The 19,807-nt window shown below is 39.8% G+C and overlaps 1 protein-coding gene across 5 annotated transcripts in view; it reads right to left on the reverse strand.

Moving 5' to 3' along the window:
• The window catches only part of LOC122561755 (SRSF protein kinase 2-like), a 210,482-nt gene that overhangs the window by 16,254 nt on the left and 174,421 nt on the right, over nt 1-19,807 (reverse strand). For all 5 annotated transcript variants that reach the window (XM_043713868.1, XM_043713866.1, XM_043713867.1 and 2 more), the window contains 2 exons: nt 15,643-15,743; nt 9,519-9,626 (listed from right to left, as the gene is read on the reverse strand). In XM_043713868.1, the coding sequence (XP_043569803.1) occupies nt 9,519-9,626; nt 15,643-15,743 (209 nt within the window). The remainder of the gene's footprint in view (nt 1-9,518; nt 9,627-15,642; nt 15,744-19,807) is intronic.

The raw sequence follows: 19,807 nt of genomic DNA on the forward strand, positions 1-19,807 counted from the left end.
GTTATTGGAATGACCATTTAGTTTATGACAGTACCAATTTTTAAAAAAATGGAAATGGGAGACTCTAGACACAACCTAAAATTTAGGATATTCAGACCATTGATACAGATTACAAACCCCGACACCCACAATTAGCTTGATGATACATCCTCACACCCTGTAAGGGCAGCATTTCATTCTCTCAATTTGACTGTCTTTGTTGCATCTTCTCTAATGATGTCACTTTCCACAGGGATTCCCAGATATGTCCACCTTTTCCTTAACTGAAGATTCACTGCCACCATGGTCAATGGGGCCCTAGGCTGACCAGTTTCCTGTACGTCTGCCTTTACCCCCTTCCCTACCCTCCCACAGCAACAATAGGGTCCCACTTGTCCTCACTTTCCACACCATCAGCCTCTATATCCAAAGGATCATATGCAGCCAATGCTGGATGCCACCATTAGTCACATTTTCCTCTTCCGTTGTCAGCATTCTTCACAGATCATCCCTCTAGGACACCCTCATCCACTCTTCCTCCACTCCTAAGACATTCTCACAGTTCCACATCACTTTCACATGCAGTTGCTTGTTTGTTTAACTCTTTCTTGTGACCACCTTGTGAATACTTATGTACTATCTATAAAAATGATCCCTGAGCATCAAGTTGCCTGCCACTTCAACCATATTCCCATGCCAACATTTCTCTCTCAGGCCTCCTACTCTGCTCCACTGGAGCTCAACATAAGCCAGAGGACCAAGACTTCATTTTCCATTTATAGTTCTCAGGACTCAACACTGAATTTAACAATTTCAGAACGTGAACACTTTCCTCCATGCTCGTTACCTAACCCCACATCCTGTTCTGAATGGCTTTCTATTCCTGATGAAGGGCTTTTGCCCGAAACGTCGATTTTCCTGCTCCTCAGATGCTGCCTGAACTGCTGTGCTTTTCCAGCACCACTCTAATCTACAATCTGGTTTTCAGCATCTGCAGTCCTTGTTTTTACCTACCCTGACTGGCTTTCTCCCAACACAGCCAACCCATTTACAATAACTCACATTTTCCATTAACACCCTTAGGGGAGGTGGCGGCTGAGCGGTATTCTCACTTGACTATTTATCCTCAGTAATGTTCTGGATATCTGGGTTAAATCCCACCATGATAGATAAATTCAATAAAAATTAGGAATTAAGAGCCTGATGATGACTTTGAAACTACTAACGAAAAAAACCCATCCAGTTCATTAATGCCCTTCAGGGAAGGAAACTTATCAAGTTGGGTCTACATACAACTCAGACCCACAGCAATGTGGTTGACTCTTAACCGCCCTCTGGACAATTAGGGATGGGCAATAAAAAGTGGCCTGGCCAGTAAAACCCATACTCTGTGAATGGATGGAAAAAAGACAAAAAAAAAAAATCAGCATTTACATCTTTACTAGTTTGCTATGAGCAATCCTGCTGCCCTTTTGTTTCCTCTCTCTAGGTACCAACTCCATCTATTCAACTCGCTTGTTACAGCTCCACCCTATCGTCAGCACAGATATCACCATTTCTGAGCTGTTTTAAATTCTGAAGAAGAATCACTGGACTCGTTAACTTTGTTTTTTGTTTCCATAGATGCTGCCAGACCTGCTGTAGTTTCTTCAGCTCTTTCTATATTTGTTAACTTTTGTTTTAATTGGGATGGAAGCAGAATGGGGAGTTGGTGTCATAATGGTAATATCACTGGAATAATAATTCAGAGGTCAAGATTTCTGCTCAGAGTACACTGGTCCAAATCTCATTATCCCAGACACAATTTATCTCAATAAAATCTGGAATTGAAAGCTAGTTTCAGTCATGGGTGTACAGTGAGTACAGTACCCTGGGGGGGGGGAAAAAGAGGCCTCCTGTGTTGAGTGTTAGTGAGGATGCAATATTGTCCCCAATCTTCACTGATGGTGGCCTGTGGGTCAGGAAACTGAGGATCCAGTTGCAGACAGTGAGGCTTAAGTTCGAGATCACTAAGTTTACTAATCAATCAATCTTGACGGGATAGTAGTGTTGAAAGCTGAATTGTAGTCAATGAGTAGGATTCTAACATAGCTGTTCTTGGTGTCATGATGTTCTCGGGAGGAGTGAAGGGCAAGTGATATGGCACTTAACGTGGACCTGTTGGTCCAATAGGCCAAATTGGAGTGGGCCAAGAGTAGAGGGGAGGCTGGAGTTGATTAATGCCATGACTAGTCTTTCAAAGTACTTCATGACCACTGGCCAAACATAGGGCCACTGGGCGATAGTCATTGAGACATGCTGTATGAGCCTTCTTAGGCACAGGGATGATGTTGGCCCTCTTGAAACAGGCAGGGACAGTGGCCTGCTGCAGGGAGAGGTTAAAGATGTCCAAGAAGACCCCTGCCAGTTGATCTGCGCATACTTTGAGTGCTTGGCCTGGTACTCCGTCTGGTCCCATCGCTTTCCTTGGATTCACACAAAGGAAAACTGATCTGAGCTCTGATGCAGTGACTGTTGGGATAGGTTTGTCAGGATTTGTCGGAATAGGTGTTACCTATCCGCCAAAATTCTGATGTTAAAAAAAATGTCAATAAATAAATTAATAGATGTCAAGGAGTCAACTTCTGGAAGTTATTGAAACATGAATGGAAAGCTCTGCAGCAGTTGGGTAAGCAAGCACAAGGAAAGCAATATTTGAGCAGTAAAACAGATGCACCTTTCTAGATTTTCTGGTCATCTGGTAAGCAGATCAGTAAGCCATTTGATAAGTGCACCATTGCTGAGATTGATCAGATGAGAAATGAGTTCCTTTCAATGAGGATGTCCTTAAGTGCTTTACATTCAATTTTGGAAAATATTGCAACACTTGCATCACAACCTTTTAAACATGATAATCAATTTGAACTGAGAAAGAAATAAAAGCAGAAATTGCTGGGAAAACTCAGCAGGTCTTGCAGCATCTATGGACAGAAAGCAGAGTTAACGTTTTGGATCCAGGGACCCTTTTTCATCCAAAATTGTTTGGTGTTTTGAACTCAAAGAGTCCACTAAAAATAGTGAGATAATATAGATTATTATATTTTGTTTTAATGATTATGTGGCTGGTGTATAAGCATTGGTTAGGTCAGAGAACACCACTGATTTTTGTGCATTGTCCTATGGGAACTTCCACATTGACAGGAGAGGACAGATGGAGACTTGTTTTAATGTTTTGGCTGAAAGACATCCTGGCACTCCTTCAGTACAGTACTGGAGTATCAGTTTAGATTTTGCATTTGAGTCTTTAGAAAAGGATTTGAACCATGACCTTTTGAGTCAAAGAAAAGAGCACTATCAATCAGCCACTGTTTAGAGTGTCAAATGGAATGCAAAACAATCCAGCTGCTAGTTGTCAACAGGATCGATGAAGCAGAAAAGGCAGTACTTTTTGCTCTTGAGTTTTTGGATACTAATTAACAATAAGCAAAAAGGTGAGGCTATTGAAATTATGCTATTAATATTAACCCAGCATAAACCATGGTTCAATGAAGAGTTCAGGAAAGCATGCCAGGAGCAACACCAGTCAAACCTCACAATAAAGCATCAACCTGGTGAAGCTGCAATACAGGACTACTTGCATACAAACAGCATAAGCAACAAGTGATGAATAGAGCTAAGTAATTCCATAACTATTAGTTCAGATACAAGCTCTGCAGTCCTGCCACATTTTCTCATGGATGGTGGTGGACAATTAACTCAGGAGGCTTCTCAAATATTCCCAACTTCAGTGGTGGGGACCCCAGTAAATCAGTGCAAAAGCTAAGGCTGAAACATTTGTAACGATCTTTATCCAGAAGTACCAAGTGGTAATCCATCTTAGCCTCCTCCAGAAGTCCTCAGCACCACAGATCCCACTTGATCTTCGGCCAATTTGATTTACCTCATGGATACAAATTTACCCCGATATCACCCTAAGAACAGTTGGGGCAATAGCTTTAAAGATGTGTGCTGTAGAACCTACCACACTCTAGCCAAGCTGGTCCAGCAATGTGAAAAATTACCCATGCAAATCTTGTCCACAAAGAGCAAGACAAATTTAACCTAACCTACTCATCAGTAAAATGATGCAAGATGTCAGCAACAATGCTATCAAGCATCATTTTCTTTGCAATAACATGCTCATTGATGCTCAGTTTGGGTTCCGCAGTGCCACTCAGCTCCTGAACTCATTACAGCTTTGGTTCAAACATAGGCAAAAAAGCTGAATTCCAAAAGGTGAAGTGAGAGTGACTGCATTTGACATCAAAAAGATCTGACTGTGTCTAGCATCAAGGAACCCTAGCGAAACAGGAATAAATGGGAATGAAGGGTAAAACTCTCAGCTAGTTGGAGTCATACCTAGCATAAAAGAAGAGTGTTGTGGTTATTGGAGGTCAGTCATCTCAGCTCTAGGACATCACTATAGGAGCTCCTCATGGCAGTGCCCTAAGTCCAAACATCTTCAGCTGCTTTATCAATGTCCTTCCTCCCATCAGAAGGTTAGAAGTGAGGATATTCATTGATAATTGCACATTGTTCAGCACCATTTTGGGACTCCTCAGATACTGAAGCAGTACATGTCCAAATGCCACAAGACTAGGACAATATCCATGTTTGGGCTTGCAGGAATGGTCTGTATCTGCTTATACCAAAATGGCCAGCAAATGAAAAGTAGAATAAACAACTTGTTTTAACACAAAATGGCTGAAAAGAGATAAACAGGACAAACAGCCTGTTCTAGCCTTTAAGTGGAACAATGGTGCCTTTGAACAGAGCTACTCCAAAGCCAGTAAAAAGGGCCTTGAGCAGCAATCATTCCACAGTTTTGATAAGGAACCAGCCAGATTTGTCAGTGCAGCTGCTCAGGGAATTAAAGTTATTTTGTAGTAATTAATTGTTTCTTGGAAATTAATTACTTGCAATATTAAACAATAGGTTCTAAAAATTGTTTAGAGAATCATAGGGGTAGTTTTCAAAATAGATAATAAAGGAAAAGCACTTAAAACTAGATGTGAAGTTAACTAGCTTTAGGAAATGACTTCTTTTACACCTTGAACAAAATAGATTGTTCACAGCCCATTAATCAAATCTTAACAGTAGAAATAACTATTATTTTACACTTTTATAACTAACTTTACAACAGAAATCTATATTACAAATCTTATAGCAAGTTAAAACTAACTGTCTTTGCATTTTTACATATATTTTCCACTGTCCTAATTAAATATGAGGAGTAACTGAATTTGATAAAATGAAATACAATGAATAACAGAATTTAAGCTGTCCTTAGAGAGAAGCCAGCCTGAGATGACCCGAAAGAGTATTTTGGTATGTGAATGAATAGGATGCATAGGAATATCCCAAGGCCTATAGATCATGGAACCTGGGGCTGTCCATAGTAATGCCCATCATTGATTAGGTTTCCCACAGGATTGGATATATGGAGTAAGAGGGAAGAACATAGTGACCACATTGTATGTGATCACTGTAACTCAAGATGTATAAGAATACTGTTCTTTACTGTAAAATTAGAGTGTGTCATTGATCTCTCTTCCAATCTGAGCCAAACATTGATTTCTCACATTGAGGCCTGAGTTGGGGAAGATTATCTAGCCCTCTCCCTGCATTAACCAGTTTCTGCATGAATAAAAGTCTTCCACTTGCATGAATCCTGCCTGCCTCCTGAATTTTCATCCCCAGTCAGGGATTACGCATCCACAGGGCTAACAAGTGGCAAAAGATGTCCATGTCACACAAATACCATCTCCAACCAGAAAAAAAAATCTTACTTTCAAACCTTGACATTCAACAACATTAGAATCACCTAACCCCCACAATCAAGATCCTGAGATTTACAATTGACAAGAAATTGAATTGGATTAACCATATAAATACTTTGTCTACAAAAGCAGGTAAGGTTGAGGAATCCTGCAGTCAGTCACTCACTTTCTGACAGTCCAAAGCCAGTCCATTGACTAGAAGTCACAAGTCATTTGTGAGATGGAATATTCTCCATTACCTGGATGAATGCAGCTGCAACAATATGCAAGAATCTTGACACAGGGCAAAAGTGAGGACTGCAGATGCTGGAATCCAGAGTTTAGATCAGTGGTGCTAGAAAAGCACAGCAGGTCAGACAGCACTGAGGAGCAGTAAAATTGACATTTCAGGCAAAAGCCCTTCATCAGGAATGGAGGCAGGGAGCCTCCAGGGTGGAGAGATTAATTGGGGGGGGTTTGGGGAGAAGATAGCAAAGAGTACAACAGGTGAATGGGGGTGGGGATGGAGGTGATAGGTCAGAGAGGAGGGTGGGGGAAGGTAGCAAAGAGAATCTTGACAGTCCAGAACAGCAGTCTACCTGACTGGCACCACAACCATTCACTCCCTTCACCAACAATGCTCAATAGCAGCAATATGTACCATAGAAAAACACAAAGTAGGAAGATGAGCAAGCCATTTGGCCCTTTGAGCCTGCTCCACTATTCAATATGATCATGGCTGATCATTGAATGCAGTATTGTGTTATTGCTATCATCCCATTCCCTTTGATCTCTTTAGCACAAAAACAGTACAGTACACTTTTTATTGACCAGCACCTATGGGACCAGGAGTGTGCCGGTTCATCAACTATTCTGGTTATCAAGAGGTTGACTACTCGGAGATCACGGTAAAACAGTAACCTGTATTATATACCTTCCTTTGAGGTATATACTATTTGACATTTTATCACTGGTCCATAAGGTGCCGTATATTTACCTCCTTTTTGAAAACATTCAACGTTTTGGCCTCAACCGCTGTCTGTAGCGGAGAACTCCACAGTTTGATCACTCTGAATGAAGAAATTTCTCCTCATCTCAGTCCTAAATGGCCTATTCCACACCCTTAAGACAGTGATCCCTCGTTCTCAACTCCCTGGTCATAGGGTAAACACAGGAGTGATGTTCCCTACCATCCTGTTCAAATTTTATGGGTTTCTTTAAGATTTCACCCCACTCTCATTCTTCTACATTCCAGTGAATATTGTCCTAATTAATTCAGTTTTTCTTCATAACATCAGCCAGTCTGTTAAATCTTTGTTGTAGACACACCATAGCAAGAACATCCTTTCTAGATTAGGAGGCGAAAACTATACACAATATTCCATCTGTGGCCTCACTAAGGTCTTGTACAATTGCAGCAAGACACACCTACTCCAGTACTCAAATCATGTCACTATGAAGATCAACATACCATTTATCTTCTTCCCTGCCTACTGCACCTACAAGCCAATGTTCAGTGATTGGTGTACAAAGAAACCCAGATCTTGCTGCACTACCCCTTTCTCAATTTATCACCATTCAAAACAAGCTGCCTTCCTGTTTTTGCCACCAAAATGGATAATCTTCCATTTAATCACAGTATATTTCATCTGCTATGCATTTGTCCACTCACTCAACTTGTCCAAATCACACTGAAGCATTTCTACATTCTCACTCACAATTGATCCCTCCCTACCAGCTTTGTGTCATGTGTAAACTTGGAGATATTACATTACATTTTCATACATATATCATTATATTGTGAATAGCTGGAATCCAAGCAGTAATCCCTGGGGTACCCCAGTGGTCACGAGTTTCCACTCAGAAAATTATATTTATTCCTACTCTTTGTTTCCTGTCTATCCATGTCAATACCATACCCTCATTCCAATGCCTTTTAACTTTACATGTTAAAATATAAAACATACAAGATGCACTGCTGACATTCACCATGGAACTTTAAATAGCAGCTCCCAAACTATGACCAATACCATCTAGAAATACAAGGACATTAGATAAGTAGGAACACCATCATCTGCAAGCTCCCTCTAAACCATTTGCAATCCTGACATAACAATATATTGCCGACCCTTCAGCATGGTTGGCTTAAAATCCTTGAATCCCTCCCTAACAGCACTGTAGGTGTAATGACACAAAATGGACTGCAGCGGTTCAAGAAAGCAAATTACCACCACTTTCTCAAAGACATTAGCAATGGGCAATAAATTCTGGACCATCCAGCAATATCCACTTCCCATGAATGAGTAAATAAAACATTTGAACTTGTATTTGAACTTAGAAAAGTTCTTGAAAATTAATTGTGAAGGCTTGGATGTCATAAAATCAACATTCATTGCCTGTTTGAGATGCCCATGATAAGATGGTGCTGCACCTTAAGACGTAGAGATTCATGTTAGGAAGATGCTCAGAATGCTTTAATAGGGAGTTCCAGGATATTGACCCAGCAATGATTAGTGAATAGTAATGCTCACCCAAGTCAAAACATGACCTGGAAGGGAATTTGTTAGAGGATGGTGTTCCCATGCAGCTGTTGGTCTTGATATTGTAAGTGGTAGAGATTGCAAATGCAGCAGCATGTACTTTCAAGATACAGGTTTCCTAAGACACAGAATGCTGAGAAGCTGGAATGCTTGTCAGCTCATTTAAAATGGCGAATATGAGGAGTACAACTTTCATAATTGAACTTGCACCAGGACAAAACGTTGACATGGTTGGATCACAAAAGCATTTGTGTTATTGTTTGCTTTGTTCTACAAGCAGAAAATTTGATTAATGCAATTTTACAACTAAGGAAAGATCATATGAATATGAACTTTTGCTCCCACGTGACAATTTAAAAGGTCTTTATATTCAGTGAATGAATTAATGCAGTTATATCAGCAGAAGTGACAGCCTGTATGAACCCAGGAAGTTCTCATGAAGTTAAAGTTAATTATTTAATGACCTGTAGCTCTATTTTGTTAGTTTTGGTTGAGGGAGGAATGTTATTCAGGACATGTCAGAAGGATTGGATGAAGTTTATAAAATGCTGTGAAAGCTACAAAGTCTTTATTGACAATTTTTATTTGTACAGGTCTTTCTGGTATAACTCGTGTTTTGTCAATGCGAATTGGCTATAATGCAATTGATGAATTGTGGATACTGTTTGGATAACACAAACTTTCTATGGAGCCGGTATAGCAATTTTCTGTAGTGATCTTCTACAGTGTGATTTTCTATAGCAGTTTTTCATAGCGTGAGGCTGCAGAGGAATGTGATTATTGCGTTACAGCAAAACGACCTATATACATGTTCATTGAAATACAGCCCGAGCACAGTTAGGTGAATTGCCACTTTTGTCACTTCAAAATCTTGGAGATTGTGACAAGATTTGTAATATATTGTTTCTGGTTTATCCCTGCTTTGTTGCATTCTATCTGTTTTTATGCAAGAAAGCACCTCTAACCATGAATCTTTCTCTCATATTGCACTAACAGTCATGATTTTGTACTTACCTGGGACTTGAGCCTATAATCTTCTCGATCTCAAAATTATAAGAATAAATGCTGTACACTAAAATTATCAAGATTAAATTTACAAATTACATCACTGACATATCTATCTGTAGAAAAATTCAATATAAAAAAAGGACGATAAAAGTTACATTGTCTTCTGTTGTCTTTGAAAATTTACTTTGATTGAAATGTAAAATTCTTAGCTCACCATACAGGCAGTACTCCATATATCAGCCGGTGTGCTATACCCAGCACCAATCAGAACTTCTATTGATCGATACTGTCTTGTCTGGATGTCTTCTGTGAAATGCTTATGCTGTAATAAATGTTAATTGTAAAAGAGAAATTTAAGATACAAAGCACAGATTGCTTGGTCAGTATTATAGAATTTACAATAGAAGAATAAGAGGAGATTAGAAGTCAGCCCATTTAGATAACTCAGAACTGATTCTAGTACATCACTGAAGATCTGTGCTCACCATCACATCAAATTTTGAATTGTCTGTCATTGGAATTTAGACTGATCTTTCAAAGATGAAATTTCATAATTACAAGCATAATATCTGCTTCAATCTATTTTAAAAATAGGCGTGATCAATCTTTTCAGACATTTCCAATTGCAACAAGAAACCAAACAGTGATTTTGATGTAAAACTATCAGCTAAAAATTACTTTAGAATAGGTCTTTGATAGTTCACTTTAGATTGACAAAATATACTTAAGTTCAATTTAAGCAATTTTTGACCTACTCATTTTTTTCCACTAGTTTGTAAGTTACCAATTTCACTTTGAGAAATGCATTTTTTTTTAAGTAAAGAACTTGCATTTGTATACTGTTAAATGTCCCAAATTGACTCAGACTCACTGACATTCACAACACAGAAGACCATCGTGGACATGCTGGTTTACAAAGATCTGAAGTCACACGACATCAGGTTATAGTCAAACAGGTTTATTTAAAATCACAAGCTTTCAGAAGCAGTCAAGTGGGATGAAGGAGCAGCACTCTGAAAGTTTGAGATTTCAAATAAACCTGTTCGACTATAACCTGGTGTCATGTGACTTTTGACTTTGTCCATCCCAATCCTACACTGACACCTCCACTTCATAATAAAGATCTGACTATGCAAATCTCATTTTCCTGCTTTTGGTCCAGAACCCTGAACAATGTGACAATGCAAGTAACGTATAAATACTGTTAAAAATTACGAGAATTTCTGTAACAATCATCCTTTCAGGCACCAAGTGAAAAATTCACCCCCCTCTTAAACTTCTACCTCTTACCTCAAATCTATGTCTCCTGGTTATTCACCCCTCTACGAATGGGAAGAGTGCATTCCTATCCTATCTATGTCCCTCATAGGTCCCTCTCAATCTTTGCTGCTCCAGGTAAAACAACCCCAGCCTATCCAATCTTTTCTCATAGCTCTGATCCTCCAGTCCAGACAGCATGTTAGAAATCTCCTCTGCACCCTGTTGATTGTAACTACATCCTTCCCTATAATGACGTGACCAGGATTGCACACAGTACTCCAATTATGGCCGGACCAGCATTTTATATAACTACAACAGAACTTTTTTGATCTTGTATCCTCGGCCTTAGCTTATAAAGGCAACTATTCTATGTGTCTTCTCAGCCCCACTTCTTCAACTGCCCTATTACTTTCAAGGATTTGTAGATATGCACACAGAGGACCCATTGATTTTCAGTACTTTCCAACGTCTTACTATTCATAGTATTGTCCCTTGCTGTCAGCCCTTCCCTAATGCATTACATAATTTCCCCAGGTTGAATTCCATTTTCCACTGCTCAGCCCAGCTGCCCAGTCCCTCCATGTCCTCTTGCAGTTTTACAGCTGTCTTCCTTTATCTTTAACACCGTTTTTACTATGAATTTTCACTTCATCTGTGAACTTCATGATCGTATCACTCAGATACAAGTCCAAATCATTAATGACACTAAAACCAGCAAGGATCCCAGCACCAAGTCCTCAAGATCCCCACTGGAAAAAGACATCCAGTCACAAACTATCCCAATACCATCACCCTCTGTTCCCTGCCTCTCAGCCAATGTGGCATTTTGCCTTGGATACCATGGGCTCTTGCTTTCTAGACCAGTCTGCTTTGAGGAACCCTTATTATTATTACTACCTTGCTGTAGTCCAGGCAGCCCACATCCAAGTGCATTGTCCTCATCATCACTCCTTCATATCTGTCAAACACAATCATTCCTTAACAAGTCCATGTCAACTACCCTTAATCAGTGTCTAAGTACCGACATATCCTGCTCCGTAGGATTCTTTCCAATAACTTACCCACCACTGAGGTAAGAGTAATGGGCCCATAACTTTCTGATCTACCCCTTCCTCCCTTTTTTATTAATGGGGCATTAGCACCGCACCTGTGGCCAGAGAGGATTAGAAAATTACTGCCAAGTCCCCTAATTTCTCCACTCTTGCTCTCTCCACATCCTGGGAAATATTTCACATGGACTGGCACATGTTTCCTCTTTTAAGGCTGCTAAACCCACTAGTGCCTCCTCTCGCTCCATATTAATCTCTTCTAATATTTCACAGTCCTCCACCTTGATGTCTATATCTGCATTTTTGTTTTCTTTGTGAAGATTGATGCAACTTATTTATTAAGAACTGTGCCCACATTTCTCTTTATGGTCCTTCCTTAAGTATTTTCTTGCACTTTATATATTTTATTAAAAATAACCTTTGGGTTTTCTCTTATTCCACCTACCAATGCTTTCCTATTACACTTACACACACACACCTGCAAGTAAATCTCTTGGACTAAATCGTACCTTTACCTATATAAAATTCACCCTTCTCCAGTTTAGAATTTTTATTCCTGGCCCATTCTTCTCCTATCCCATAGCCACCCAAAATCTAGCTGAATTATCACTCACTAGCTCCAAAATGATCCCTTCTTGTACTTGCCCACATTCATTGTTAAATATTAAGTACATAACTGGCTCCCACCTTGTTGGGCTTTCTCCTGGATGCAATTTAATAACTTAATTCCCTCCCAACATTAAGCATTAAAACTATCCTAGTTAATATTTGGGTAATTAAAATTACCCACTATTCCTGATTTATTATTCTCGCATTTTACTGAAATTTGATTACATATTTCCCCTCTCTCTCCCTGACTCTTTGGGGGCCTACAGCACACACCCAAAAATGCACTTCCCCCTTTTGTGTTTTTTACTATGACCAACATGGCCTTATTTAATGATCTTTCTGTGAAACCAACCCTCCTCACTGCTATAATTCATTCTTGATAAAAGTTGTGAACCCTCTCTTTTAGCCCATTCTCTAATTCATCTAATGGATTACCTTGTAAACAGGAATGGTCAACATATTCCTATGTGCCTAGGTGTCCTCTCAGCTCAACTATCTTATTCATCAGTCTCAACACTAGACTGCTGTCTTATATAGCAATAAAGAAAGTCATAATGAAAGTCTATGGGCTGAATTTTACCAGAAATCGAATAAGTGTCAGTTTGATAAGTTTCATGAAGTCTTTCTCTCCAAGAGCTGTGGAGCGGTTTCTTATGCTATTACCTGCAACACTTCTCATTACCAATGGACTATGCCTCTATGGCATTCCATTCATCCAATCTTCCCTCTATTGAGAGACAGAAATACTCACCACTGCTGAAACCTTCCAGCAACCCCATTGACTGGCACTTCATTGTACATATAAATTTATATTTATGAATTTTAATTTACAAATACAAGAACCAAGCTCTTATAGGTTACCCAGCCTGTCCTAGAAGCTGTCAAGATTAAAGTGGTGCTAAGCACAGCAGGTCAGGCAGCATCAGAGGAGCAGGAACATCGATGTTTCGGGCAAAAGCCCTTCATCAGGAAGGCTGTCCTAGAAGGCTGTCTAAGGGAGTGCTGTTCTGGCCACAATACCCAGTGTGGCCTTCAGCTTAGTCATACCAACTATTGTGTTGAGTTTGTGACCATCAGTGGACCATCACCTCATGCAGTAATCTATGTCCCCCGATATAAAGTTGTCTCCCCTATTATAGTTTGTTCTCGCCTTCACAACAATGGTCTTCTCTTCATCTCAGCATGCTGCCTTCAATCCACATAACTAGATTTCCCCAACTTCCCTACCAGCAATTGCCCTGATGAATCCGGATTTCCATTGCGCTGAGTCCCAGGATTTATCATGGCTCACCTGGTGATGAAATTAGATGGATAGACTGGATTGACAATTGACCAGACCCCTGATAGATGTTTGTTCAGTTCCCAACTGACTGGACCTGTAGGACTGAACATCCCCCAGTCCTTGGACTGTACAGAAACAAATCCCCTCACCTTGAACACCTCAAGTTTCTGACTGACCATGTCCAAGCCCCTAGACGGATATCAAATGATACTCAACTTACTATACTGGTACCCTCTGACAGTTTTCCTTAGTCTGACTTAGGGCTTCTCCCCTTAGACTGAGGTATGGCTGAAGCACATGCAGTGTGTTTACTGTGTATGTTGCTGGTAGATGATGCAGATGTGGCATTGTACAGGAACACATCCAGCCCCTTGATTGATGACTGCTAACAGCTACTACAAGTTGTATGGCTTTGTGTCTGCCTTAAACAGTAACGCAAGACATACGGTTTTAAGCTCTGGTTGAGGGACAAAAAAGTAAGGCAAGACAATGATGTTATAGGCACAATGTGAGCAAGCACAGAGTCCGGAGATGCTCTTTGGCCCAGTCCAGGTGGTGGCTGCTTGACTTGGCATACAAAACATCCAGGCAGTGCATTACAATAAAAGATGTTGAAGCGTTCCAAACTGTAGCACTGAAGTGTAGAATTGCCCTGTAATTGAGACATGTGTCATGAGTGGGATTAAGGCTGATATGGTGTTCGATGTCAGCCTCTGTGGACAATGGAAGCGGTTGCTCAGCTCATGGAGTGTGACCTGAGAAGTTGGTGACTGCTGCCCAAGTTGGAGGACTGGAGAAATAAGTGGGGAATTGGAATTATCAAGTGCTTCTGACTTTCATTTCAGGAACTGTCGCCATAGAGTTTCTATCTGACAGGTGGGAGAATAGGAAATTGAATTTCAATGAGATGAGATTAATAATAATGGTATGCTAATGCATGCAAATGGCTACAAATTGATTGCTCACGCTTACTTGCAAGATTCTCCTCTCACTATTCAAAACTCAGTTAAAGAATGAAACTTTATTTTCTTCATATTGAGAACCTCATTTCTGTGATTTCACCTTATTTTGCCAAAAACCTCACCCATGTCCACATGGTTCAGGGGCTGGGAAGATTCTGCCCTATATCTCTTTGTCTGAGATCTTGAGCATCAAAATATTTTCAAGTTCATGAAGCATTGTTGAAGTGTAGTCACTGTTGTAATATAGGAATCATGGCAACTATATGAAGTTGAACCAAATTGTTCACAATTTTGATGTCAAAATCTGATCCTGAAATGAGCTTCTGCCTAAATTCATTGTCATCACTAAGGCTGCCTATTTCATCATCAGTCACTACTCCAATACTGGCCCTACCACAGTTCACCAGCTATTGAAAATCTCATTCATGTCTTTGTTATCTCTAAATGAAACTATCCCAAAGCAGACCTAGCTAGTATTCCATACTCTAATGGCTGTGTCCTTACCTGCACCAAGTTCCATTCACCTACATAAACTCCTTGCTAAGCATGCCTCCGATTTTAAATTTCTCATCCATGGATTCATCCTTCTCCATCTCTGTAACTTCCTCCAATCTTATAATCCTCCAAGATATCTGCGCTCCTTTAATTCCAGCTTCTTGAGGATCTTCAATTTTAATTGGTTTATTGTTGTAGCCACACCCTCAAATTACTATGTTCTAAAATCTGGAAGTCTTTCTTTATATCTCTCCTACCTACTTCATCTCTTTTTTTCTTCTTTAAGATGCTCCTTAAACCTCATCAATTTGACAAAGCTTCTGGACATCTGCTCCAGTATTGCTTGCATGATTTGGAGTCAAACTATGCTTAATAACTTTCCTGTGAAGTGCTTTGGGACTTTTCTCTAAGTACAATTTGTTGTAATCTGATCAATGCCAACATGTGCACAACATTCTCCTATTAAACAATGACTGTAGTGATTAGCCACTTTATCAATTTTAAATTCAAATTATTTTGTAATAAGACTTGTAACAGAATAAAATGTTTTCTTAGTAGATGACATATGAAAACCTTTTTTTAAAAAACAACCTGCACTCATGCAACCATAAAACCCAGTTTTAATTTTCAGAATAGTACACAAACAAAAGTTAAACAATTTGGAAAGCATAATATACTTACAACCCAACAAGCATTTCCCAAGTCAGCTATTTTAACTCTAATTTTCTCTGCATTTCTTGGATCAAGTGGATTTACCAGCAAATCCGCTGCTCGAACTTTTACTGTAAAGTTGGAAATAATCACAATGTTTTGGTGTTACAATGACAAATTATCAACAGTGATCCTGGAAAAAAAAGTTGGCATAGCAAACAAACTTCTTAAAAATGGCATTTGTTTGTTCAAATATTGGCCCAGATTTTGCTGACTGGACTTGCTGCGAACACAAGCTAAAATGGACAACAACTTCTGGGAGTTAAAATTTGAAACACAAACTGCAGACAGGGTATACCCTGCTCTTGTACAAATTGTTGTTGCAATCTTCATTGATGGAATTTGTAGAGAGGTCACTAAACGGCATGAGCACAGGGTAAATGCACACTAGTTTTGAACTAAAAACAGATGTAAAAGTTAGGATTTGTTACTCCAGTCAAGAGTAACTGATGGCGTAATGAGTGATATGTACTGCTTAACAATCTCTTTGCCCCTGATAAATTAAGTGTGAAAACAAATTGATACAAAATCAATTTCACAGATTTTAAAAATAATACAATGTGCTGGCAAACTCAGAAGGCCTTGCAGCATTTGTGGTAAGAGAAACAGAGTTAATGTTTCAAGTCAAAAATAACTTTTATTGGAGCTGGAGAAGAGTGATAGTCAATCAAAATGTTAACTCGGTTTCTCTCTCCACAGATTCTTCCAGACCTGCTAAGTGTCTTCAGCATTTTGTTTTGATTTCAGATCTCCAGCATCCATAGTATCTTGTTTTTAAACTTATTAAAAAAGGAACAAGTTCTTTTTACTTTTACTGACTTTTAATGTTTGTTCCTTCAAACCAAAATCTTTATTTTGCTTTCTACATAATGCTTAAAACATACCTTGTAGTTTTTATTGTTTACTTCCTGTTTTGTAGTCTGCGTGTCAGTGAGAATGCTTCAATTTTCCTAATTTAAAGGCCTGCCTCCTACTTGTTCTTCTTACACAGGTTGCAGGTGACACATTGGATCAGAGGCCCAAAAGAAATTCGTCAAAGCCCCTATACGATTTTATATGAACTAAACAGGAAGCCATTCCTTTGTCATTTACTGCAAAATCCATGTTAGTTATTGACTGTTTTTACAGAGGGAATTAATAACTGATATAGTTCAATCACTCTTTGACAGGAAAGTAACATCAAAATAATATTATGATCAAGGAGATGATGCCAGATGCACATTTAAAACTGGTCACCAATAAAGGCTTTCCTCTAGCTGAAGTAAGTTTTAAAATCAGAACTTTAGCTGAGTTCCAATATAAAAAAAGATCATAGCATCAAAATATCTATTATGCATGTGATCAATACCTGATGTACATGACTAGATGGAAGGAAGGTGGTGCAACTCAGCTTCAAATTAACTTTAGTCAAAAAGTACCTTGAATAAAAGTCTTTGGGAAAGGAAAGCAAATAGTCACATACACAGCAGTGTACAATGGCTATACCTTAAAATCCTCCAATTAAGTACATAATAACCATAAGGGAAATTCCTTTGTTGAAAGCATAAAATTTATTTAGGATCTAGTGGTTGGTTTTCCAACTCACATGTCTTGAGCCCAGTGAACAATTTAATCTATAAACACTAAACATTTTAATTTTTCAGGAATTTGGATCTGCGATGAACATGAGAGTTGATTCTTTTAAAACAAAAGACAGGATCTTGTGCTCAGTTTCACTTAGACTTCTTTTAGTGCAATTTTAGGAAGGAACCACTTCTCCTTACATTTTTAAATGTCTATCCCCCAGTAGCAGCAGATAATCTCTCAATGGGGCCAAAAGGACTTTTTTTTAAATTGCCTAACAACAAATGAAGGATTAAAATCAAGTTCTCCTGATCACATCATTTTATTGTGAACTGGGGATAGAAAAACAAACAAATTAGTATTAGAAATTTTTCCTAATACAATCCCTCATCCGCATTTGTTTTTAGATTAGGTCCCCCACAGTGTGGAAACAGGCCCTTCAGCCCAAGTCCACACCGAGCCTCCGAACAGTAACCCACCCAGACCCATTTCCCTCTGACTAATGCACCTAACACTATGGGCAATTTAGCATGGCCAATTCACCTAATCTGCACATCTTTGGACTGTGGGAGAAAGTCGGACCACCCGGAGGAAACTCACGCAGACACGGGGAGAACGTGCAAACTCCACACAGATAGCCTAAGGTTGGAATCGAATCTGGGTCCCTGGCGCTATAAGGCAGCAGTGCTAACCACTGAGTGAGGTCAAATGATATGGTTAGAGTCATAGAGATGTACAGCATGGAACAGATCCTTCGGTCCAACTTGTCCATGCCAATCAGACATCCTAACCCAATCTAGTCCCACCTGCACTCGGCCCATATCACTCCAAACCATTTCTATTCATATACCCATCCAGAGGCCTTTTAAGTGATTGTACTAGCCTCTACCGCTTCCTCTGGCAGCCCATTCCGCACATGCACCACCCTCTGATCTCTTAGATCTCTTTTATATCTTTCCCCTCTCACCCTAAACCTATGCCCTCTAGTTCCCCCACCCCAGGGAAAAGACTTGGTCTATTTACCCTATCCATTCCCCTCATAATTTTGTAAACCTCTATAAGGTCACTCCTCAGCCTACGAAGCTCCAGGGAAAACAGCCTTAGCCTATTCAACCTCTCCCTATAGCTCAAATCCTACATCCCTGGCAATATCCTTGTAAATCTTTTCTGAACCCTTTCAAATTTCATAACATCTTTCCGATAGAAAGGAGACTAGAATTGCACGCAATATTCCAAAAGTGGCCTAACCAATGTCCTGGACAGCTGCAACATGACCTCCCAACTTCTGTACTCGATACTCTGACCAATAAAGGAAAGCATACAAAACACCTTCTTCACTATCATATCTATCTGCGACTCTACTTTCAAGGAACTATGAACCTGCACTCCAAGGTCTCTTTGTTCAGCAACACTCCCCAACTTACCATTAAGTGTACAAGTCCTGCCAACATTCGCTTTCCCAAAATCCCAGAATGAAACCTGGCTAGACAAACCATTACATTATTTTTAACCATGAAGCTCAGTGATTGAACACATTCAGAAGTGCCTGCAAGTGCACTTTTAGCACAAAAAATTACTTGTTAATAACCAAAGCAAAAAAAAAGAACAATATTACACTCAACAGAAAGGTTGGAAAGATTTCAGTACAAACACCAGTAAAATGCTTCAAGTTCATACCATAAGACCATAAGACATAGGAGTGGAAGTAAGGCCATTCGGCCCATCGAGTCCACTCCGCCATTCAATCATGGCTGATGGGCATTTCAACTCCACTTACCCGCATTCTCCCCAAAACCCTTAATTCCTTGTGACATCAAGAATTTATCAGTTTCTGCCTTGAAGATATTTAGTGTCCCAGCCTCCACTGCACTCTGTGGCAATGAATTCCACAGGCCTACCACTCTCTGGCTGAAGAAATGTCTCTGCATTTCTGTTCTGAATTTACCCCCTCTAATTCTAAGGCTGTGTCCACGGGTCCTAGTCTCCTCGCCTAACGGAAACAATTTCCTAGCGTCCACTCTCTCCAAGCCATGTATTATCTTGTAAGTTTCTATTAGATCTCCCCTTAATCTTCTAAAGTCCAATGAATACAATCCCAGGATCCTCAGCCGTTCCTCATATGTTAGACCTACCATTCCAGGGATCATCCGTGTGAATCTCCGCTGGACACGCTCCAGTGCCAGTATGTCCTTCATGAGGTGTGGGGCCAAAAACTGTACACAGTACTCTAAATGGGGCCTAACCAGAGCTTTATAAAGTCTCAGTAGCACAACAGTGCTTTTATATTCCAACCCTCTTGAGATAATTGACAACACTGCATTCGCTTTCTTAATCACGGACTCAACCTGCACGTTTACCTTTAGAGAATCCTCAACTAACACTCCCAGATCCCTCTGTACTTTGGCTTTACGAATTTTCTCACCGTTTAGAAAGTAACCCATGCTTGTATTCTTTTTCCCAAAGTGCAAGACCTCACATTTGCGCACATTGAATTCCATCAACCATTTCCTGGACCACTCCTCCAAACTGCCTAGATCCTTCTGCAGCCTCCCCACATCCTCAGTACTACCTG

The sequence above is a fragment of the Chiloscyllium plagiosum genome, chromosome 23 (assembly GCF_004010195.1).
Source record: "Chiloscyllium plagiosum isolate BGI_BamShark_2017 chromosome 23, ASM401019v2, whole genome shotgun sequence".
Classification (NCBI taxonomy): domain Eukaryota; kingdom Metazoa; phylum Chordata; class Chondrichthyes; order Orectolobiformes; family Hemiscylliidae; genus Chiloscyllium; species Chiloscyllium plagiosum.